Source organism: Lithobates pipiens, unplaced genomic scaffold, assembly GCF_037356315.1.
Source record: "Lithobates pipiens isolate NorthernLeopardFrog02 unplaced genomic scaffold, aLitPip1_a1.2 Scaffold_8, whole genome shotgun sequence".
Lineage (NCBI taxonomy): Eukaryota > Metazoa > Chordata > Amphibia > Anura > Ranidae > Lithobates > Lithobates pipiens.
Window position 1 is genome coordinate 309,402,855 of NW_027507903.1, and position 24,434 is coordinate 309,427,288.

At 40.4% G+C, this 24,434-nt stretch overlaps 1 protein-coding gene across 2 annotated transcripts in view; it reads right to left on the reverse strand.

The window, feature by feature from the left end:
• Window positions 1–567: 567 nt before the first annotated feature.
• AFAP1L1 (actin filament associated protein 1 like 1) overlaps window positions 568–24,434 on the reverse strand; it is a 113,455-nt gene continuing 89,588 nt past the window's right edge. Inside the window, exons 9-18 of one of the 2 annotated variants that reach the window (XM_077472731.1) lie at window positions 23,226–23,316; window positions 22,404–22,556; window positions 18,781–18,992; window positions 17,966–18,111; window positions 17,540–17,606; window positions 15,580–15,694; window positions 15,215–15,379; window positions 12,518–12,696; window positions 7,167–7,286; window positions 568–3,505 (exon numbers count right to left, since the gene is read on the reverse strand). In XM_077472731.1, the coding sequence (XP_077328857.1) occupies window positions 3,482–3,505; window positions 7,167–7,286; window positions 12,518–12,696; window positions 15,215–15,379; window positions 15,580–15,694; window positions 17,540–17,606; window positions 17,966–18,111; window positions 18,781–18,992; window positions 22,404–22,556; window positions 23,226–23,316 (1,272 nt within the window). In that variant the 3' untranslated portion in view covers window positions 568–3,481. Of the gene's footprint in view, window positions 3,506–7,166; window positions 7,287–12,517; window positions 12,697–15,214; window positions 15,380–15,579; window positions 15,695–17,539; window positions 17,607–17,965; window positions 18,112–18,780; window positions 18,993–22,403; window positions 22,560–23,225; window positions 23,317–24,434 lie in introns of both variants that reach the window. The other variant, XM_077472730.1, reaches the window with a different exon arrangement.

A 24,434-nucleotide genomic window follows, 5' to 3' on the forward strand; every position in this document is an offset into this window, starting at 1 on the left:
GTACCCCTGTTCAGAAGTTTTAACCTCCACTTTATGTCCCTATGACAATAGGATTTTGAAAATTTTGGCTTGTTGTGTAAAAAGGATTGGTGATGATGCTTCAGTGGAGATACTTCGGCTCTTTTCACACGGGCGCCTCCGCCTGACGGATGGAAAATAGGGCCACCATCTGTCTGGATTTGGGGGGACAAAAGTGGATTGAGAAATGGCGGATGTCAGCAGACATGTCACCGCTGACATCCGCTGCTCCATAGAGGTGAATGGTGGGTCCAATCAGGTCAACCCGAGAAACTGGCCAGCGGACCTGATCCGACAGCCTGTGTGAAAGGGCCCTAACACAGAGTGGCTTATACAGGCTCAAGAAAAAAAAATGCCAAAAGCCTGTATCAGCAGTAGTTTTATGCCCAGTGTGTATGGACCTTTAATGTTTGCATGTATCATTTGCAATTATATACAGTAGGTACATGGGAGAAACCATATTAAATGACATAATGATCTTTTTTGCACATCCTGAGTAGTTCCTTCAGTCCAATTTTACTAGCAGGAGATAAAGGGGAGGGAACACAATTAGGTACATCAACTTTTTATTGAAAAACAAAAGTACGATTCGTAAAGTGCATACAGCTCTTTGTACAATAGTGGCACAATATGCAGAAAATATTGAGCCAAGCTATAAGGGCAGTTTTCATTCATGAGACCTCAGAATTCTGCCACAACTATTGCACTGTTTACAGTGATTAATTACAGCCATTCACTTCTCTGGACAATTGTATGGCAGTTACAGGTTTTTGATATGGTGCACATTTAACTACACATAATTGCATAACACCACAGTTTACATGGTAAGCTGCAAGTGATCACAGCTAGCGAATATAATTACGAGAGAATGGAATGAACAGAATGGTCGCAGTTCACTGCAGAAAGCCACAATAGTCCTGGATAATTCCAGGGTGATGTTCTGTTTCACAATGTACATGGATGAAAAGTGCCCATGTAGTTTAGCTCTAAGAATCATTTTTTCAGTTCATTATCACTTACATTATACCCAACGAGGTATTTCAAATTTTACAACTTTGCTCATCTTTTGGCTCTGTGTACATCTCAAATATAGGGTTTCCCTTTATACAGCACAATAGTCCACAAATCACAGCTCTAAAGTGGTGCTTTGTAAATTACTGGCACCATAGTTACAAAGTCAAACTATATATAACCAGCTGGTTTATCCATCAATATGCATCTTTTCCACTTGCAGAATTCCATAAGTCAGATATCCAATAAGGCACTTGCTGAATCATCAGTGATTGGAGAATGCTCTTCAAAGACACTACTATATTCCTTCACCAACATCCAAACAGAACATTCAATTATGAACATTAACAGCTGTAAAGATAGATTAATACGTGCTGGAACAATGTAAACATTCCCATTAATAGCCAGGCTCATTTCAAGGGAATCTGTCAGGTTAGAAATATGGGAGTTGCCATTTCTGAATTTGAAGGTACAAGTTTCAGGGTGATCATCTAAAGCTGGCTATACATTATACCAGTGTTTCTCAACTCCAGTCCTCAAGGCACCCCAACAGGTCATGTTTTCAGGATTTCTCTCAGATGAAACGGCTGTGGTAATTACTAAGGCAGCTAATCAAATCACCTGTGCAAAATAATGGAAAGCCTGAAAACATGACCTGTTGGGGCGCTTTGAGGACTGGAGTTGAGAAACACTGCATTATACAATTTTCTTATTCAATTTCCTTTAGATTTACCTTCAACTATGTACTGCAAGGGCCTGCCTGACTGCTTACAAATTGAAAATGTTTAAGTTCGACTTCATATTTTATGGTTTTGGTAAATCTAAAGGAAAACTGTGCAAGAAAAATTGTGTAATGTATGGCTAGCCTTATCCCTACTTTACTACTTGGCGATGTAGATTCTGTGCAGTGTAGGAGCGCCAAATTAAGCTGTGCTATACAAACAAGTTGTTTTTTAAAATTGAGGGATTAGGGGCAGCTCTCTATCAACAGGGGTATCCCAAAGGACCCCCAGAAAAAGTCACCGAAGTTTAGAAATAATGAGAGCACCACACTAACAACAACAGTCCATTGTGAAGTTTATTGCATACAGAAGGCCTATGTGTTTCGGGGTGCAAACACTCCCCCTTTATCATGGCTTGTAAAGTTATGGTCATAGATCAAGGTAGTGAAGAAAGGAAGGTATGTACAACACTGTGTGAGCACCTGACATTGGTATTAGGCTGTCAATGTCAGGTGTCCATCTGGTGTTGTGCATTTCTTCCTGTCCTTACCATTTCAGACCATTGACCCACCATCTCTCTACAAGTCCTGAAGAAAGGGGAGAGTTTGAGTCCCCAAATATGTTGGCTTTCTTTGTGGAATAAACTTTCTGATAGATGGTTGGAATTACTGTGACACTTGTTTTTTCTACATTTTACTACTTCTACAGTGAGTCACTGACTTTGTACATGTGCAAATAAGGTGTCACCAAGTAGTGAAGCAAGGATAAGAATGAAAGCTCTAAGGCATGCAAATTCAGAAACAAGTCGGTCATGATATCTCCCTTTTCTCCATAAAGATTACCTTCGAGAAGGTTGTGCAACTAAAGTAAACTGCATAATCCAGTCATCAAATTAGTTTTAGAATGATCTTATTATGTTAAGCTAAAATCTAATTTCGTATGAGTTACTCCACTCATTGCATGTTGCATTTCCTTATTGCACAACCCTGCCTAGGTAAATGTAATTACAGAACTGTAGAGATACTAAACGAAATCCTCATGAATGTTCTGTTTTAATCAGTGGGTGGGCAGTAAGTAAGATGTGTCCTCCTTCCAGGATACTTTAAGCTCTGTGACTGCCTTGTTATAGTATTGAAGCCATATCAGACCATAAATGGTAGTGCACAGCTTGTTGATTCAAGTGGAAGCGGTACCACAATGACTTTGCATAGGGACTCTAAATAAGCAGGGGCTAGTTTTAATGACACACTTAAGTCTTTTAGGTGAGCAGATTACATTGCAGAACTGCAACCTGTTAGTTCAGTTTTTACCATTTGTTTTTCCGTATTAGTCATCAGTCTTCTTTTTGAGTTTCGGCAGTAATTAACTGTCATTAACTTGCATTTACCATCTGGAGTAAGGACCATCACACATTCTAGAGTATGATGTGGTCTCTTGTAGAGTAAACTGTCCAAATATTCCACTTCGATAATTCGTTGATCAATCATCAGTCATCTTCTAGTACTGGAAATGATTTTATACATCTGTAATGGCGTCTAGGACACACATATCCATCTTCTGTCTGTTTAGTCTGATTCAGTCTTTGCACTCGAAGTGCTTGTGCTTAGTCTGGGCACAGCTTGGACAAACTTTCTACGTCCTGAATTTACCAGTCGCCCCATCACAAACACTTTCACAATGTGAAGGATTTTTTTGTTTTTCCATTTTGTTTCACTGGATAAAATTATGGTTTACTGCTTCTTCATTTCCCATTCCTGAAATAAAAAGATTACACGCATCAGTATAATATAATATTATATATATATATATATATACACACACACACACAAAAGTGAGTACACCCACACATTTTTGTAAATATTTTATTATATCTTTTCATGTGACAACACTGAAGAAATGACACTTTGCTACAATGTAAAGCAGTGAGTGTACAACAGTGTAAATTTGCTGTCCCCTCAAAATAACGCAACACACAATGTCTAAACCGCTGGCAATGAAAGCGAGTACACTCATAAGTGAAAATGTCCAAATTGGGCCCAAAGTGTCAATATTCTGTGTGGTCACCATTACTTTCTAGCACTGCCTTAACCCTCTTGGGCATAGAGTTCATCAGAGCTTCACAGGTTGCCACTGGAGTCCTCTTCCACTCCTCCATGATGACATCACAGAGCTGGTGGATGTTAGAGACCTTGTGCTCCTCCACCTTCTGTTTGAGGATGCCCCACAGATGCTCAATAGGGTTTAGGTCTGGAGACATGCTTGGCCTGTCCATCACCTTTACCCCCAGCTTCTTTAGCAAGGCAGTGGTCGTCTTGGAGGTGTGTTTGGGGTCATTATGTTGGAATACTGCTCTGTGGCCCAGTCTCCGAAGGGAGGAGATCATGCTCTGCTTCAGTATGTCACAGTACATGTTGGCATTTATGGTTCCCTCAATGAACTAGCTCCCCATTTTCGGCAGCACTCATGCAGCCCCAGACCATAACACTCCCACCACCATGCTTGACTGTAGGCAAGACACACTTGTTTTTGTACTCCTCACCTGGTTGCCGCCACACACGCTTGACCCCAGATGAACCAAATAAGTGTATCTTGGTCTCATCAGACCACAGGACATGGTTCCAGTAATCAATGTCCTTAGTCTGCTTGTCTTCAACAAACTGTTTGCAGGCTTTCTTGTGCATAATCTTTAGAGGAGGCTTCCTTCTGGGACGACAGCTATGCAGACCAATTTGATGCAGTGTATGGCATATAGTCTGAGCACTGACAAGCTGACCCCCCACCCCTTTAACCTCTGCAGCAATGCTGGAAGCACTCATACGTCTATTTCCTAAAGACAACCTCTAGATATGACGCTGAGCATGTGCACTCAACTTCTTTGGTTGACCATGGCGAGGACTGTTCTGAGTGGAACTTGTCCTGTTAAATGGCTGTATGGTCTTGGCCGCTGTGCTGCAACTCAGTTTTAGGGTCTTGGCAATCTTCTTATAGCCAAGGCAATCTTTATGTAGGGCAACAATTCTTTTTTTAGATCCTCAGAGAGTTCTTTGCCATGAGGTGCCATGTTGAACTTACAGTGACCAGTATGAGAGAGTGAGAGCCATAACACAAAATATACCACACCTGCTCCCCATTCAGACCTGAGACCTTGTAACACTAACAAGTCACATGACACCAGGGAGGGAAAATGGCTAATTGGGCCCAATTTGGACATTTTCACTTAGGGGTGTACTCATTTTGTTGCCAGCGGCTTAGACATTAATAACCGTGTTGAGATATTTTAAAGGGACAGCAAATTTACACTGTTATACAAGCTGTACACTCACTACTTTACATTGTAGCAAAGTGTAATTTCTTAAGTGTTGTCACACGAAAAAGATAATAAAATATTTACAGAAATGTGAGGGGTGTACTCACTTTTCTGAGACACATTATATAGATATATATTTATTCAAAATAAATATATAAAATAATAATTATAATATATATTTATTATAATATAATCTGCAAGTATAAATAGTAAATGTTCTTTAGAAAACAAACTAGCTTATTTAAAATGACACGGTTTGGCGAAAAATAATGCCGTCTGGGTCAACTATATAATGTACTTCGTGAGAACTTTAGTAGTGTTTCTACTGATGATCCTAACCGGTTTCTGTTTTCCTGATATTGATGTATGTTTATGTAGTACACTTTGCTGGCAGGAGGTTAAAATGGAAAGGTAACTTTCCATAACATTACAGAACAAATTACACAGAAGCTACTGTATGATATATATATATATATATATAAATAAATGTATACATGAATACAGCATTTCACCTTTTTCCTTCTCCTACTGTCTTCTAAGTGCTGATAAAAATTATAAAGAAGATCCTTTTCAACATGCACGGCACCATAAGATAACAGAGATCATGCAGGTAAGGTAATTGTGAATGCCTTCCCAAATCTAACACTTGAAAACACCAATCTGTCCTTCCCTTCTCTTAGCATATTTCTGATTATACATGTAGCGCTTACTACCGTAGGAGCTGCCAAATTTGTTGGGTCTTTTCCCGCACAGCCAGGCAACAGGAATTTTCATGCTTTCTACACAGGCTCAATAAACAGTTTTGGGGTTTTGGTTTGGTTTTGTGTTTATTTTGGGAATAGAGAATAGGAATGCATGAGGTGTCCAGAACTAAAGAACTTGAATAAAGGATTTAGAATAGAGGACTTGCTAATATGACTTAGCTAAGGCTGCTAAAAACTGACTTCAACTGTGCTGTCCACCACTGGGAGTGATTGTGCAGCTAAAATAGAAACAAAAAAGTTCCAAACTGAAGATATAGTTGATGCTCCTTGCAGGAATGCCAAAGCACCTGGATACTGCTTTTCCAAGCTAGAGATATGTGGTTGCATCTGGCTGTTTGCGCTGGCTCTAAATTATCCCCTGGTCCTGGACATGTAAAGTATTGCAGCCTTACTCTCCTCTCTGTACAGGCTTGGGGTAAAGTGAAATGTCTCTTTTAGTAGTTCCTGGGATCCAAGAGGCTGCTGTATGGGCACTCTGCTACACAGCCCAGGCCTTGCTCTTAGGATGGCTTCAACTAGCCTAGCTGGCTGACTTCCTTCCTTCCTGAGCAGAGCCCCTCCCAGCACCGGGGTCCCCTCTAGGCAACTAAACCCTGGACTCTGCTCCCCAACTGCTAGGCTTCTTCTGACTATTCATGGGACTGTTCCCCAACTCACTGAGCCTCGCCTCCTTAGGGATTGGTGGTAACTCCATAAATATTCCAGTTGCAGCCTCTGTTACTTCACCCTCTAAATTCTAGAACTATCCAGTGAGTTCTAGAAGCCAGGGGGAGGCAACAAAGCCACAGCCTTAAAGCACTGCATGGTCAAAAACAAATTAACCCCTGCTCCTCTGCCTACAGAGAAGCCAACTAAATTTACCTCATCTAGCAACTAGGAGAGTGCTACATACATGTTTCCAGACACTCTGGAGAAGGCATGAACAGAAATCCTATTATTACAACCACTATTAATGACTCGTGCAAGAGCAGCATGACAATTCATTTGTTTTACCAATTGTAACATGTACTTATGCTTTAATAAATGATGCGCCTGTTTACCCCTCCCTCTTTATAATGATAGGATGGCTAGCACTGATGTTTGGGTGAGTGGGAACTATTAACTATGTATGTAAGAGGCTCAGTATTAGGTTGACATTGTACTGTATAGGTACAAGCAGTAAACACATATTTATGTGTTTATTGCTCCCATTAAAGGACAATGTTGGGCGATTGTGTAACTATGATTTTCAGTTCCAATCACATAACCTTACCTGTAAAATACTGGCAGATATAAAAGAGCTACACCTGCTATGGATGTGAGCTGATAAAGCCACCTAGTGTTTCAATGGGGGCATTAGCCTACCTTGGCTTTTTGTAACACCTTCCCTTTATTGCTTGTTGCTATCGGAGGCGATCTGCGTCTCAGTTCTGCTGCACTGTTGACAGGTACAGGGCGTTCACTTTCTTGCTGGGTCTTGGGGGTCTGTAAAGAACATGGATGATTGGATGATTCTTATAAAACAATTAATGTAACTGTAAATATATTCATATACAGTATCTCACAAAAGTGAGTACACCCCTCACATTTTTATATATTTTTTTATATATCTTTTCATGTGACAACACTGAAGAAATGACACTTTGCTAAAATGTAAAGTAGTGCGTGTGCATTTTTGTATAACAGTGTAAATTTGCTGTCCCCCAAAATGACTCAACACACTGCCATTAATGTCTAAACCGCTGGCAACAAAAGTGAGTACACCCCTAAGTGAAAATGTCCAAATTAGGCCCAATTAGTCATTTTCCCTCCCTGGTGTCATGTGACTCGTTAGCGTTACAAGGTTACAGGTATGAATGAGGAGCAGGTGTGTTAAATTTGGTGTTATCACTCTCTCATACCAGTCAGTGGAAGTTCAACATGGCACCCCATGGCAAAGAACTCTCTGAGGATCTGAAAAAAAATAATTGTTGTTCTACATAAAGATGGCCTAGGCTATAAGAAGATTGCCAAGACCCTGAAACTGAGCTGCAGCACGGTGGCCAAGACCATACAGCAGTTTAACAGGACAGGTTCCACTCAGAAAATGCCTCGCCATGGTCAACCAAAGAAATTAAGTGCACGTTCTCAGTGTCATATCCAGAGGTTTTCTTTGAGAAATAGACATATGAGTGCTGCCATATTTGCTGCAGAGGTTTAAGGGGTGGGGGGTCAAACTGTCAGTGCTCCGGCCATATGCCGAACACTGTATCAAATTGGTCTGCATGGCTGTCATCCCAGAAGGAAGCCTCTTCTAAAGATTATGCACAAGAAAGCTTGTAAACAGTTTGCTGAAGACAAGCAGACTAAGGACATGGATTACTGGAACCATGTACTGTGGTCTGATAAGACAAAGATGCACTTATTTGGTTCATATGGGGTCAAGCGTGTGTGGCGGCAACCAGGTGAGGAGTACAAAAACAAGTGCGTCTTTTCTACAGTCAAGCATGGTGGTGGGAGTGTTATGGTCTGGGGCTGCATGAGTGCTGCCGAAAATGGGGAGCTACAGTTCATTGAGGGAACCATGAATGCCAACATGTACTGTGACATACTGAAGCAGAGCATGATCCCCTCCCTTTGGAGACTGGGCTGCAGGGCAATATTCCAACATAACAACCACAAACAAACCTCCAAGACAACCACTGCCTTGCAAAAGAAGCAGAGGGTAAAGGTAATGGACTGGTCAAGCATTTCTCCAGACCTAAAGCCTATTGAGTATCTGTGGGGCATCCTCAAACAGAAGGTGGAAGAGTGCAAGGTCTCTAACATCCACCAGCTCTGTGATGTCATCATAGAGGAGGAGTGGAAAAGGAATTCAATGGCAACCTGTGAAGAAGCTCTGGTAAACTCCATGCTCAATAGGGTTAAGGCAGTGCTGGAAAATAATGGTGGCCGCACAAAATATTGACACTTTGGGGCGGTTTAGACATTAATGGCTGTGTGGATTTATTTTGAGGGGACAGTTATACAAGCTGCACACTCACTAATTTTCATTGTAGCAAACTGTAATTTCTTCAGTGTTGTCACATGAAAAGATATAATAAAATATTTACAAAAATGTGAGGGGTGTAAAAATGTGAGGGGTGTAAAAATGTGAGGGGTGTACGCACGTTTGTGAGATACTGTATAAAAGATTTTAACTTATTATATGGAGACTGAAAGAATGATTCCAGGCAAATGCTTATGCTGTCCAAGTGGTATTGCATAGGAGTCCACTCATTTTAGGTTAAATTTAAGTGACTTAATCCAAAGCAGACCAAAACTTGTCATAAGAAAAACCACGGAGGATGCTCCAATACTGATGCTTTGGTATAGCAATACTTTCAGAGTGACTGGCACAAAACAATATAGTATGAATGAATCCTGACCTTTCCTTGACTCACTTGCTGCATACGTGGTTCAGGTCAGTGACTAAATGTATTAAAGCTATAGACAGCAGACAACTAGCATTTTCAGAAAGAAACCAGCAATGGTACCCCTCATATTATTCTGTTTACAGGTGCACTTTACCAAGCTTTACACAAGGTTAATGGGAGTGTCCTGTAGTCTTCTGTAACATACAGTGGGTATAGAAAAGAATCACCCCCCTTTAAAATAATCACATTTTGTTGCTTTGTGGTCTGGGATGAAGACAGACACAGTTTTTTTTACTTAGAACATCAAATTGAAAGATATAATACCAACATGTCAAAAAAAATTCAAAACTAGAATCACAGAGTTGGAAAAAAGATCACCCCCTTGTGTCAGTATTTTGTTGAGCTGGTTTTTAATTACAGCCTTTAGTCTGTTGGGTTTTGTCTCTACTAACTTTGCACATCTAGACTTTGCAATATTTGCCCACTCTTCTTTGTAAAACTGCTCAGTTTCAGTTAAATTTGATGGTGACCATTTTTGGATTACAGTCTTCAAGCCATTCCACAGATTTTCAATGTGGTGAAGTCTGGGTTGTGACTAGGCCATGCAATGACATTCATCCTTTTCTTCTTCAACCACTTTGTGGTTATTTTTGTGTTGTGCTTTGGGTCAATGTCATGTTGGAAGGTAAACTTTCTTCCCATTGACAACTTTCTGTCAGAGGGAAGCAGATTTTCCTCAAGAATTTTACGGTATTGTGGTCCATCCCTTTTCCCTTCTATTCTGATAAATGCTCCAGTCCCTGCTGCAGAAAAACAACCCCTATAACAGGGTATTACAACCTCCATGCTTTACTGTAGGAATGGTGTTATTTGGATGGTGAGCTATATTGGATTTCTGCCAGACATATTTTTTGGTGTTAAGACAAAAATTTTATTTTTTTGGCCTCATCTGACCAGGACACCCTTTTCCATGTGGCCTTATGCCGCGTACACACGGGCGGACTGTATGGCGTACTTAGTCCGTCAAAACACATTTCAGCGGACAGTCCGCTCGTGTGTGGGCTTCAGAGGAATTTTTCAGCGTGCAGTCTGGCGTACTAAGTATTTCGGATTTTTCGAAATTCTGTCCGTCGTACTTTGGTTTCAGCGGACAATCCGCTCGTCAGTAGGCTAGTTCGACGGACTAAGAATGGCGCATGCCCAGAAAGGATTTACACGGCGGAAGGGTGCTTTGCTGTGTATTGAACTTCCTATTTCTAGTCCCGTCGTACGCGCTGTACACGTCATCGCGCAAGCTTTCGACAGACTGTTTGTGCATCCGTGTGTGGTCAAGTCCGTTCAGTCGAAAGTATGACGGACTGTCCGTCGGATTGTATGACGGACTAAGTACGCCATACAGTCCGCTCGTGTGTACGCGGCATTAGAATCTTCAAGGTGTGTTTTGGCAAATTTCAGTCCTGGCTGCATGTGGCCTTTGAGGAGACTTTTTTTCTTGCAAACCTCCCATATAAGCAACATTTGTGGAAAATTTGTGTTGTTGTCACATGCATACTCTGACCACTCTTTGTCATAAATTCCCGCAACTGCTTCAGAGTTGCTGTAGGCCTCTTGGTAGCCTCTCTGACCAGTTTCCTCCTTGCTCTTTCATTCAGTTTGGAGCAATGTCCTGATCCAGGAATTGTCTGTGTTGTACCAAATACCTTTCACTTCTTAATAATAGACTTTACTGTGTTTCCAGGCATTGATAAAGACTTTGAAATGTTTGGTGTCCATCTCCTGAGTTGTGCCTGTCAACAACTTTATCCCAAAGATCTTTACTGTGCCTTGCCACCCATGGTTGATTATTTGCTTCAGTTGCACTATCAGGGAAAAAAATGCTTCAGGAAAGCCCTTTTCATGCTGAGCTAATCAAAATAACCACAGCTGATCACATTTGAAAGTCAAATGGCTTTGTGTGCCATTGAGAATGGAATTAGCTACACCCGACTGAGCTTATAAGTAATTTTTAGGAGGGAGTGATCCTTTTACCAATTCTTTGATTTTTTTTCCTGACATGCTAGTGTTATATCTTTCACTTGAATTTTATAAGTGAAAGATAAGCAACACAGTGTGATTATTTTAAATTGGGGCAATTCATTTATATATCCATTATAATTCTGTGACTTGTCTTTCTCATTCTTTAGTCAGTCAATTAAAAATGTTGAATTTTACCTCAGTCAAACATGAGCAAATATGGGTGCTGGACCTAAATATCAACGGGTGTGTCTTTGCTAGATTTGGTTGAGCACACCTAAATGGATCATTAAATATTTTAAAACAGGGAGTAGATATAGATAGAAAGCAAATACCTTGATAGACTGGCAGGTTTGCTCATTGAAACATGGGACACTCTATACCTGTTATGGCTGTATCTTAACTAGCTACTAGGATTTAGACTTAGGACTTCTCCTGAAGGCTTCCCATGGCCCATTAATGAGCCATGTTTGGAGAACAGCCTGGCTGGCCAGTCTTTAGCCATGGGATGTAGAGAGTGGACCTGAGTGTTAAACCACAGGGGCTGGTTGAGCACACCCTGTATTTTAGGGATCTTTGGCAGCCCAAGGAAGATGAGCATGCATGTAGGTGCCAGATTGCATAATTCTCTCCTCTCACTTTTTTAATTTTTTTCAGCACTTTAAAGTGATCACAGCTATATTTTAAGACCTCATACAAAGCAGTTTCTGATCTTCCTATCAGGAACAACCTGACTTTTATATTTTCCCCTTAAGCAATTCCCTATTAGAGAATATTTGTGCTTACAATTTCGCTTTGCTCTGGTCGGTAGAAATAGTAGGACTATTTTTAACAGATTTTTTAGCCTGCTTGTCTGACATTCCAATGGTATGAATTATCCTTTGTATCATATTGAGTCCGCATGAACCCAAGTTGTTCTATGACTGCATCTGAATTGTTCAGATCATAGCACAATTTCTTCCCATGCAGGAGTACATTTATATAAATCCTGATTTTGTCTGGCTGCGAACTGCATCTACCACCAAATAGCGGATTGTAAATCTAATGGTGGTAGAAAAATAGCAACTGAATATGCAGGGTTTAAATGATTTAGCTTTATTCTAGTTATGCTAGCTATAAATTGTGAGATCTCTTATTTTGTAGTGATATTGGCCATGATTTGACATTGTTTGATTTCTCTTCCTCTGGAGGTGGCTGGGATGACCTTTTACTGAGTATTGCTGCAAATTGCACTCAAACCTTGATTTGTTTACATAAAAATATCCGATCATAAACTACCTGACTGACTGTGCGTTTTGGTCTACTTACAGGATTTTCAGGTTTTCCAGTCACTGCCAGTCCAAGAGAGGGGCCTCCAGCAAGGGATTTCTTCAGATTTTCTTTCACCTCTGAAAGTTGAAGCTCCAGGTCTACACGGCTCTTCTCATTGTCCTTGCACTGTTCCTCTAGTGAGGCCAGCTTTGCCTCCAGTTCTTGTTGCTTGTTCCCTGGAATCAAAGTGCAACTGTTGTTAATAATGCTACCATCATAAAGCATTAAACAGACACAGAGTTGGCAATACATAGGAATTCTTTGCTTTTCTTCTTTTTTTTTTTTTTTTTTTTTAGTTTCAGAGTAGGGAATGGTTGGAAACCCTGCCAAGTTTTTACCGCTGTCTTTGTTCCTGTGGGGAGGATTCACCATTTGTATATGTCCTGGCAACCATTGTCATTGAGAAAATGATGGGGTTGCCAATATTTTATGGTTGTTACTGCTACAGGAGCTAGGGGGGAAAGCACTGAATGGACCTTAACCTGTCTCCACTCAATCCCCCCCCAAAAAAGGATTATCTATAAACAAGTTAATCGGTTTTTAGAAGCTTATCCAATAAGTAAATTCTCCACAATACTGTACAAAGGGCCTATATATGGATGAAACTGGATACACATCTTGTTAGCAGATAAAACAAAAACTAAAATCATTCCTTTACTGCTATGCCAGATAGTGCAAATGAAAACGGAGTTTGTGGGTTATCCATGCTAATATAATGGAGCTCCTACAGGAGCTATTATATTACCGTGGGTAGTGGTGGCCCATAAAACCAGTGTAGAAATCTCTAGACGACAGAAATCTGAAGCACAGGTCCATGTTTACTGAAAACCTATTTATGTGCTCAGTACTTGAGATAGCTTGGTACGTAGTGATGAAACATCTGACTTTTCCCAGGATGGGAAGATCACCAAGGGAGATTTAATATGGGCGTAGTTTACCACCTTAACTTTGCAGTTTAAACGTGGGATGAAAAGGGAATATTTTGGTATTGGGTCCTGACCTGTATAGGTCATGCAAACCCCAACTGCAGCGAGAGATGCTTCAGGGGCCGTGGACAGCACGAGGTTGTCCTTCATATCTGGTGGCTGTGCCCATGATTGGTTGTGTTCTAGTCTAGGGTCTGTGGGTTGAGCTAAATGCTCCAATTAATGACCCCTAAAGACGCTAAGCTGGCCCTATTGCATTGCCCAATTACAGACCTTTTCTCATATCAACAAACAAATGACCTACCTATTCTTGGCTGCCAAACAGACCATAGGCAAAGCTTGGAAGAAACCCTTTGTCCCCTTTCAAGAAGTGAAAGACCGTTTGATCACTTTAATGATTAACAAAAAAAATGTCTAGCATCTTAAACGACTCCTACTCTAAATTGCTCAAAACATGGCTTAATTATGTTTTACCATCTTTGTATCCTTTTAGTTTAGGTCAATTATAACTTGGTGGAAAGACAAAACCAGAGAAAATTCCCAGCTCGACTAACCAACCAGTCTGCTTACTAACCAAATTAACCTGGCTATCCGTCCACGTTTAAAAACAGGGGTCTAGTTAGCACACATTTGCAATTGCATGCGTAAGCTGCAAGGCCTCTTCACAGCACCCTGTAGTCTTAACACTACTTATGAGCATCTCCACAACTCTGAATGCATTATAATGGGTATATAAGGGGCAGGTGGGCCTGGAGGTAGTCCAGTCCTCCTTAAAACACAGGGTGCACACTGGACACCCAACACATACCACAATGGCAGCAAAGGTGTCCCATGTGTGCCCTGATCAAATTTACACCAGTAACAAAGAGATGGCCCCTGCCCCCACCTATAACTGGCCTTTACAGTAAGGAGCACATGGAAGGGCAAATGCATGCATAGCACTGCTCCCTTGGGGGCTGCTTGGTATTGCATGTTCTCCTGTGCAGCAATGGCCTTGTGAACTCTCCAGCCCCTCTGACACTCTAGGTTCAGACATGTTGTGTATACCTTTGAATGACACACAGACACAAAGAAAGTAGTTTCAAAGCTCTCTAATTTTACTTACTCAAGAAGAGAGATTTAAATGAAGGATTAGTCAGCCAAATCCTGGTTACAGCCAAGATTTGGTTGAAATAATGCTCGCAGCAATAACAGTTAGTAATGACAAGTGAATGATAACAATATGCACAACTGAATACCTTGAGGAAGCTACTGGTGGATATAAGGAAAGGTTTCTGTTTTAAAGAACCTAGGGCTGGCCTATATTAACTTTTAATCCTGATGAGAGATAATGTACTATAGTAACCAGTAAAGCGTTCCCCTTTGTTTTATAACTTAAAGTGGTTGTAAACCCTTACAGACCACTTTGACCTACAGGTAAGCCTAGATTAAGGCCTACCTGTAGGCCCAAGAAATATCTCCTAAACCTACACGGTTTAGGAGATATTTGCAAAAAGACAGCCACAGCCATGCATAGTAGCCCATTATGCTTTACCTTGGCAGGGAAACAAAGAGTAAGACAACCCATCAGGGTTTACTTCCTCTTTAAAAACAATAAAAATATTGCATGGAAAAGGTAATTTTTTTTCAAAGCTTTATTTCAGTATTGATATTTCTGTATAAAGGCGTTATTTAAAATGTTAGGCTTCAATCTAAAAGTGAAAGTAAGACAGAGTCACAAAGCAAATGATTTTTCACTGTTAAAAAACAGCAGTAATGTTTCATTTACCTGTACTATTCTTCAGAAGCTCCTTCAGCTCTCTCCTTTCTTTCCTAAAAGCTAGCAGCTTGTTCCGGATGGCTTCTTTTTCCTTTTCCAGGCGCTCTTTTTCAATAACAAATTGCCGTGCATCTTCCTCAGCTCTGTTTTTGCCATACTTGTATTGGTTGGCATCTGAAACAGGTGGATCATATATATATAATATAAATATTCTCCATAATTCTATGCATATTTGCTATTTACAAGAATCACTTTGGCAAAATTTGACATTTAGCTAAATGGAATTTTTTGAATAGGTCTACAAATTTACTGCTATCGCATATTATCTGGAATAGCTTATCTTTATCTTCTAACAGAATATAAAAAGGGCTTACTTGAAGCGTGACGCTTGACTTTAACTTCAGGATCCACTCTCCGTGACTTTTCACTACAGGATGAGGCATGGCGTTTTACTTGCGTTCCACCTTGTGTGCGCTTAGGATCTTCCACCTAGAAGCATATCCACAATCAACTAAAATCAATGTTTTGCCTGTACTGATAATATTGACCCCATATTTAATCTGCAGAAATTAATAATGCCATGGATTACATTAAATTGCTGTCTCAGACAGTCTCTAAATGGCAGTTGTGAGATAAAACAGACTGATTCAGAGAAGTCTTTTTTATACAGTTACATAAGGGAGATCCACTATAGTTACCATTCTAAAAATACTATTGATTGTGTGCGATTCGTTAGGTGCATGTGGAATGTGTTATACACATTAGCAATATATTTAAATACCTCTACTTGACCACTCCTGTGGAGATATTCAGAGATAAAACAGAACAAGCAGTAAATACTTTGTAGCCTAGACAATGTAAAAGGAATGCATGTTAATTCGCAAAAGCAAAGTTGAACAGCTCCCACTACTGGCCATTATATAGAAAGCACAAAGATAGGTATAGTATACCCACGTTAAGACCAGGCCTTTTCTAAAACTTTGTTTACATGTAAAAAAGCTGTTTTTTTTTTTTGGATAGAAAATTAATTATTATATATTTTTCTTAGCAGAGGCCCCTTGAGAATAAAATGGTGGGTTTTGCAATTTTATATGTAATGTCATGTACACACAGCTGGACTCTGACAGCAAAGGTCCGATGGAACGAATCTGTCGAACAGTTTGACCGTGTGTCGGCTTCATCGGACCTTTGCTGTCGAAAAATCAGGCGGACTTTAGAACATGTTTCAAATCTTTCCGACGGACTTGAGTCCGGCCGAAAAATCCATTTGTCTGTATGCTAGTCAGACGGACGAAAACCGACGTTAGGGCAGCTATTGGCTACTAGCTATGAACTTCCTTATTCTAGTCAGGTCGTACGTCATCAAGTTCGAATCCGTTGAACTTTGGTGTGATTGTGTGTTGCCAAGTCCGTTCATTCGGAAAGTCAGTCGGAACTCCGCTGAAAAGTCCATCGGGAAGACTGTTGGACCTAATCTGCCGGAAAGTCCAGTCATGTGTACACGGCATTACACAGTATTTGTGCAGCGGTTTTCTGTTTTTGGGGGGGGGGGGGGGGGGAAATAAACTTTAATGAATTTTAATGCACACAAACATAATACCCAATTTTTGGGTGAAAAATAAAAATAATATGGCAGTACGCCAAGTAAATAGACACCTAACCTATCACTTTTTAAAAAGGCTCATGCTCGTGGAATGGAGCCAAACTACAGTAATAAAAATCTCCATAGGGGACGCTTTAAAAGCCTTTACAGGTCATCAGTGGAAAGTGACACAGGAGTTTTTGGGTGCTAGAATTCTTGCTCTCTAGCTGACATTTGCAGCAGTACCTCACATGTGTGGTGTGATCAACGTTTACGTATGCATGTGGGACCAATGTGTGTGTTCGCCTTTGTGAATGAGCACAGGCAGATGGAGGCACTTTCAATTTTTTTTTTTTTTTTTTTTTTTGATCACTTGTGACAGCAATGGGCAGTGACAGGTATGGAGAGATGGCCAGATGGCTACTCTGCCCTTAAAAGCATCTGACCACACTGGGATCGATGTGATCAGATGCCTTCCTATTTTAAAAATAGCGCAGTTTACATCAGACATGGGAAACTGGAAGTGACAATGTACAGGTCGCTTCCAGTTTCCTATACCATAGAGCTGATTGGGGAACTTCCATTCCTCAAAAAGCTCTGTGGTAAGCCAGTGCATTAATTAGCTGCTAGAATTACTTTAACAAAAAAGCCGGTCACTCACAGAAAAAAAAAATAGGCATCATCCAAGTATACCACTTGAAAGCCACAAATTTAACCATGTGTTTTAAAGGAAAGCTAGCAGATTAACTTACCTTTTCATAGGTCACATCATCGTAGATTCGGGAATCACTACTACTGCTATGTGAAGATTTTGCCCACCTAAAAAAAGTCACAGATACTCTCAGATACCTTCTTAAAAAAAAAGAAGCAGACTACATTGTATTTTATTTAGCATCTATTGGTCCTGACCCGTTCACACAGAAAATGAAGAATCAAAACTGGCATGGACTATACTCACTCTACGCACTACACTGAGCTTAACAACCCCCAAACATCGCAATATACATGCTGTATGCACATATGTACATAGATATATCTATCTATCTATCGAATATATATATATATATATATATATATATATATATATATATATATATATATATATATATATATTATATACACACACACACACACACTTGACAAGCTTAGAAAGTTTTATCAAACAACTGATTACTTACAGGAAAGAGTGCCGCACAGCAGTGACGATGTTGGCTATTGTTTCAACATCAACATAGTCATAGTGCAGAGCATCAGGTTTGGTTTTTGAACCAGTCTGAGCCAACAGTAACCCCAGCCACCGACCCATTTCTTCAGAGGAGCTAGCCTGCAATAAAATGAAAAAGAAGAAAATAAAGCACAGGCCTTAGATATGGCAAACTGGTGTTATGACATTTTCAATATTTAAGAATACACGCCTATGAGAATGAATTAAAGGTTTTGGGGGGGATAAACGGGTGATGGGCTTAGTAGTTTACAGAAGGACAATAACTTTGTTGGTGATTTCAGCTCACGGGACATGACAAGGACATCCATTTTTGACAAGATCTACGGGTATCTTCTGTACATGCTAAAAAAAATGCTCTTAGCATGAATTACAATGAAGTCTAATGCAGCAGTAGGTTGCAGTTTAGTAAATTTTTGTTTTGGGGTTTTGCTATATTATGTCATGGGTTTTTCAGGTTTAGACAAAGCAGTTAGTTACTTATTATATTCAACCTCTTCTGCTACTAAAACATACCTTCTTTGAGCTCAGCCTGCCTACTGGAGCCCAGAATACAAAGCTCTCAGTAAACTCTATATCAGTCTGTTAAAGATGGCTAAGGAACTTCCACTTGCCACCACATGATGGTGCTCAGGTTTGGTGATTTGCCTCTGAAGCACTAAACATTACAACAGGGAAGGAAGGTTGTATGCTCCCTTATACCTAATACCAGTTATTTTTACAGGGTTCTGACAGGCCAAAAGGGTTTTGGTGGGGGGGTTGTAGACTTGCCTCTAAAACACAGACTTCTTGGCTTTGACGTAAGATTCGGAAAGCAAATGGGTGCTTTGGTCCAAACCCTGGTGAGACCTCACAGCCCCGCAGTGCAATAGAGTTAACATGAGTTCGTAGATCATTCCGGTCCTTGTGAAAGTACAATGTGTAACCCTTTAAACGGCTCCAACGTTCCTTCCAGCACTGGTTCACAAGTACATTCAAGAAACCTATGACAGACAGCAAAGAAAGTTAGCAAAGAAGTGAAGTAAAACATTTTCATGTGTAACAATCGACTTCCCTTCTGTCCTTTTGTTAAATTGTGTTATTATCGAATTAACTTATTTCTTGGCTAACTGCCTAATAAGATTGTCATAATTGTACATTCCTGCCATTCAATCTGAAAGCAAAATGACCAGTTAGGCTACAGATAGACCAGGGTCTAACATCTGCTGTCATCAGCTGATCCCATTCACAGCATGTTCTTTAATTTTCCTGTCAGTGTGAACTGGATAATTAAGAGACATACAGATCTTTCTGACACTCACACAAAGCAATATTGTGAAAATTGTCCAACATAGCATCAAAAGGCCAAAATTATATTTACTAGTAAGGGGTTTTATTGTGAAACACATTTCTGCAATTACAGAGAAAATTTTAATTAAATCACCATTACTGAAAAAAGCATTTACCCAAAACTATTCATTTTGTTTGAATGAAACTTTTAGAATATAAGATACATAATGTAATAATAAATGTATTATAAGTTGCATATCACAGAGACCAGTATTGTGGTAATATTGAAGTTTGAGATTTCCATACATTAGAGCAGGCATGCCCATAGTCCGGCCCACGTTTTCGGTTTCGTACAGCCCGTCTGGTAATTTGCACATGTATTACTTTTGTGGCCCCCAACAAAATTATTGGGATGTGGCATTAATAAAAAGACAGATTTCAGTTGTGCCCCACCAGGCCACCCCTCCTCTATGGACAATGTGCATAGCTGAAGAGTTCATCTCCCCATCCCTGCACTGATGGACATTGATTGGTAGCACTGATTTTTAGCCCTGATTGGCACCAATAGGTGCCTCTGATTGCAGCACTGATGTCCACTGATAGGTAGCACAGATTGTTAGCACCTATTTGCACTGATTGGCAGCACTGATGGGCCCTAATCAACAGCACTGATGGACACTCATAGGCACTGATTGGTGGCACTGTTATGCAGCAATTATTGGCAGCACTGATGATCACTAATTGGCAGCACTGATTGGCCACACTGATGGGTCCTGATTGGCAGCACTGATAGGCAGCACTGATAGGCACTGATTGGCAGAAATGATGGGCACTGATTGGCAACACTGACTTACATTGAAAGGCGGCACTGATAGGTGGCACTGATTGGCGGCACTGATAGGCAGCACTGATGGGCACTGATTGGCAGAAATGATGGGCACTGATTGGCAGCACTGACTTACATTGAAAGGCGGCACTGATAGGTGGCACTGATTGGCAGCACTGATAGGCACTAATTTGCAGCACTGATTGGCATTGATAAGCAACACTGATGGGCACTGATAGGCAGCACTGATAGACCGTGCTGATGGGCCCTGATTGGCAGCACTGATGGGCAGTAATTGGCAGCACTTATGGGCACTGATAGGTGGCACTGACTTGCAGCACTAATTGGCATTGACAGACATCACTGATTGGCATTGACAAAGGAGAGGGGGAATTTCACATTGAGCAGATCATGAGGCTTGCCAGAGCCACTGAGTATATGAAACTGTCATGTAATGTAACTGCTTGCAGGGAGAGAGACCAGCTGTCAACTCAGCGGTAATGTCAGGGATGGGCGGAGTCGAGGGACCGAGCAACTATCAAACACCAGTCAATAGTTAGGCTGCTAAAGAAAGGGAACAGAGCCACATAAATGTAGCGGCCCACCCTGACCCCATCCTATATGGCTGGTGTTTGATAGCTGTTCAATCCCACCCACCCCTGACATGAGTTGTGACAGCAGTTACATTACATGACAGTTTCACACACAGAGTGGCTCTTACAAGCCTCACAATCTGTTCAATGTGAAACTGTTTCAAAAGGCAGCATGGGCTACACATCCCTTGGATGCAACACTTCAGAGCAGATCTCGGGAGACAGCACGGTGATTAGGGTGTGTCCAGGCACACCCAGCACTCGCGCCTATGCATGGGACCAAAAGTAACTGAACAATTGAATCAAAAGTTGTTTCATGGCCAGGTGTGGACTACTCCTTCATTATTTCTTCATCAATTAAGCAGGTAAAAGGTCTGGAGTTGATTCTAAGTGGGATATTTGCATTTTGAATCTATTGCTGTGAACCGACATCATGTGTTCAAAGGAACTGTCAAGGCAAGTGAAACAAGCCATTGTAAGGCATCAAAAACAAACAAAAAAAAATAATCCATCAGAGATAGCAGCAGCATTAGGAGTGGCCAAATCAACAGTTTGTAACATTCTGAGGAAAGAAGACCACACTGGTGAGCTCAGCAACATAAAAGGGCTTGGGCGTCTATGAAAGACAACAGTGGTGGGTGATCGCAGGATCCTCTCTATGGTAAAGAAAAACCCATTCACAACATCCAGACAAGTGAAGGTCACCCTCTAGGAGGCGGGTGTATCATTGTCAAAGTCTACAATCAAGAGAAGACTTCACGAGAGAAAATAAAGGGGATTCACCACAAGGTGCAAACCATTCATAAGCCTGAAGAATAGAAAAGCCTGATTAAACTTTGCCAAAAAACATCTAAAAAAGCCTAGTTATGGAAAAGCATTCTTTGGACAGAAGAAAATAAGATTAATCTGTCCCAGAATGACAGGAAGAAAAACATGTGGCGAGGGTTTGGAACAGCTTATGATCCAAAGCACACAATGCCATCTGTAAAACATGGTGGAGGCAGTGTGATGGCATGCGCATGCATGGCTTCCAGTGGCACTGGGTCATTGGTGTTTATTGATGATGTGACAGAAGACAGAAGCAGCCGGATGAATTCTGCAGCGTTTAGAGATACACTGTATTGAGATATATATATAATATATCTCTGTGTGGCTTTTGGTATTTTTCATAATAACTTTAGACTATCATAATTATACATCCCTACCAACTAGTGTGAAAGCAACCATGCATAGAAATTTGCAGTTGCAATTTCTTCCTCTTCTATGCTACGGTAATCATTTTTCAGTAGCAGTTGTGCATAAATGAAGCAAAGTGCTCTTATTTTGCTTAAGGCCTCATGCACACTGGTTGTCAAATATGCCACTTTTAAGGGCATTTGAAGAAAATTAAAAAATTGAAAAAAATCTGAATGAACAGATATTAATATTTTCCTTGATTCTGGGGACAAATGTGTGCCGCTCCCCTATATGGGATAGATGTGATGATGATCATCTCCATGAAACAGAAAATAAACCACATCAATGGGAATGGCAGAAAGCCATTTCATGGATTTCATCGATATTACAGCTATTTATTTTGTGGTATGTCTGATGTGCTTACTACAGCCTATTTTAAATATAAATATTACTGTCCGTCGAAGCACAAACTAAAAAAGAGATTATGGTGGAGTTATGGTTCCGATGATGCCATTAACCTAAATCCTTACCACAACAAGGGACATCTTCATCTGTGGACGAGGTGTGCTGTTCCTCTGCAGACTGCTTCTTTTTAGAAAAACTAATTATCCTTGTAATTTTCTTCCCCGCAGCCCGACTCATGGAACCTTTCAACTCAGCCAACCCACTTCTCCGACATTTCACTGCTGGTAGAGGTCAGAAATGAAAAATAAAACAAACATTTTAAAGATTCCATCTTTAATACCACCTAAAAGGCACACATATGCAGGTTTGTTCCTTGCACAGCAGCGACTGACACAGATAGGTAAAAATTACTGAAAGATACTCTCCAAACTGGCAATCTTATAGTGCCACAAAGTAACATCTTTTATATTTCGTTGTACTGGTTTTTATGGCCAATTTGTATATTTGTACTTTTAGGGGAAAAATATTGCATTCTTTAATCTTATCTTGCCATTGCAACAGGTCTATATATTTATTTCAATGCCCACCTTGCTTTAAAAAAGGTCTAAAATGTCAATATATACAAATTTTAGTTTGGGCGCCAACTTGCTCCCAGGCTGGAATTGGACTGTGAACGAGAAGCAAAAGAGTATGTTTAAGTTTTATAATGACACAGTTGTTTAAAGTGGGTTGGTCTGTAAAGCTGAACTCTAAGCAGATGTAAAACTGAACTCTAAGCAGATAAAAAAAAAAAAAACATGTAATACAGGTATGGATTAATTAAGAAATGGGGGTGTTTGCTTTGGTTCTCCAACACATACAGTTTGCACAAAGCATATACTGTATGGATACAGAACACATAAATATGGCATGTGATTAATAAGAAACATCATTAAAATATTACTTACCATTGTCACGGTTCTCTTTCCCACTACTGGGGGAACTATTTTCACCATTCGCTGCACTGTCAGAGTCAGATGTCTTGTCATGGGACAACCTCTGTGAGAAAAGAAAAACATTACATCACACAAATGAAATGACCGATATCTCACATGATACATTAATTGTGGAGTATACTATGTGCTTACTTTGTTCCAGCTTACCAGTTCATGGCTAAGAACTACTCTGATTAACAGATGATTTCATAGGAATAATAAACAATAAAAATACATATACATGAAAAAGGACAATTTTGCTTAAATAATTGCATACATGGCACTTTAAATAGATATTAAGGTATAATTGTTGGCGCTATAGAAATCCTGTATAATAATAATATGATACAAACATCTTTATGCAGCATGCTCCCGTATTCTAGATATTCACCAGTAGAGGGAGCTGCTGCCATAAAATCTGGAATCACTCAGTTCTGGCTGTTCACTGTGAAATATTCCTTATATTCCTCACATAAAAGATACAGTTTACTATTTCAAACATACACTTCTGTTGTACAAGCATGAGACAGACTGTGAACGGGTTACCAACATTTTTTTTATCCAAAACATTCACAAAAAGGACTGGCACTGTCAGGGTCAGGACCATACATATTGGGGACCAGATCTTTTAGTAAAGATTTCAGATAGATAATTAAGACTACCATTATGATACCCGGGCCTCAATATTAAACGATTGAATAGTTGGCACACATGTTCCTGCATTCTCTGTACTAAATTTTATAAATCAATTCTTCGATGTTGTGTATGTTTGCATATGGCAAATGGTCAACAAGCTTTACAAACACCTGGAGATATCGGAATAGCTGGGTCTCCTTAAAAGAGACGTCTGGCCAAAGCTTTTTTTGGTTATACTTAACTTGTGGGTCACAGGAGTGCACTTACTTTTGCTCTCCTGTGACCCAGAATCAGCTGACGACACAGAGCCCATCCAGACTCTGGAAGGATCCTGACCATAACCCTTGAGCTTCCACTGAGGGAGAGAGAGAGAGAGAGAGAGTCGATTGTAGTAATATTGAGAGATCCTGACCATATTGTCGGGATCCACCCAGCTACCCGATTGACTGACAGCTGGCTCAGGCTCTCAGCGTGTGCTTGTCCATCTCCAGCTCAGCACTCCACTAAGTGCCAGAGAAGCAGAGAGGAGAGAGATGACTGACAGTC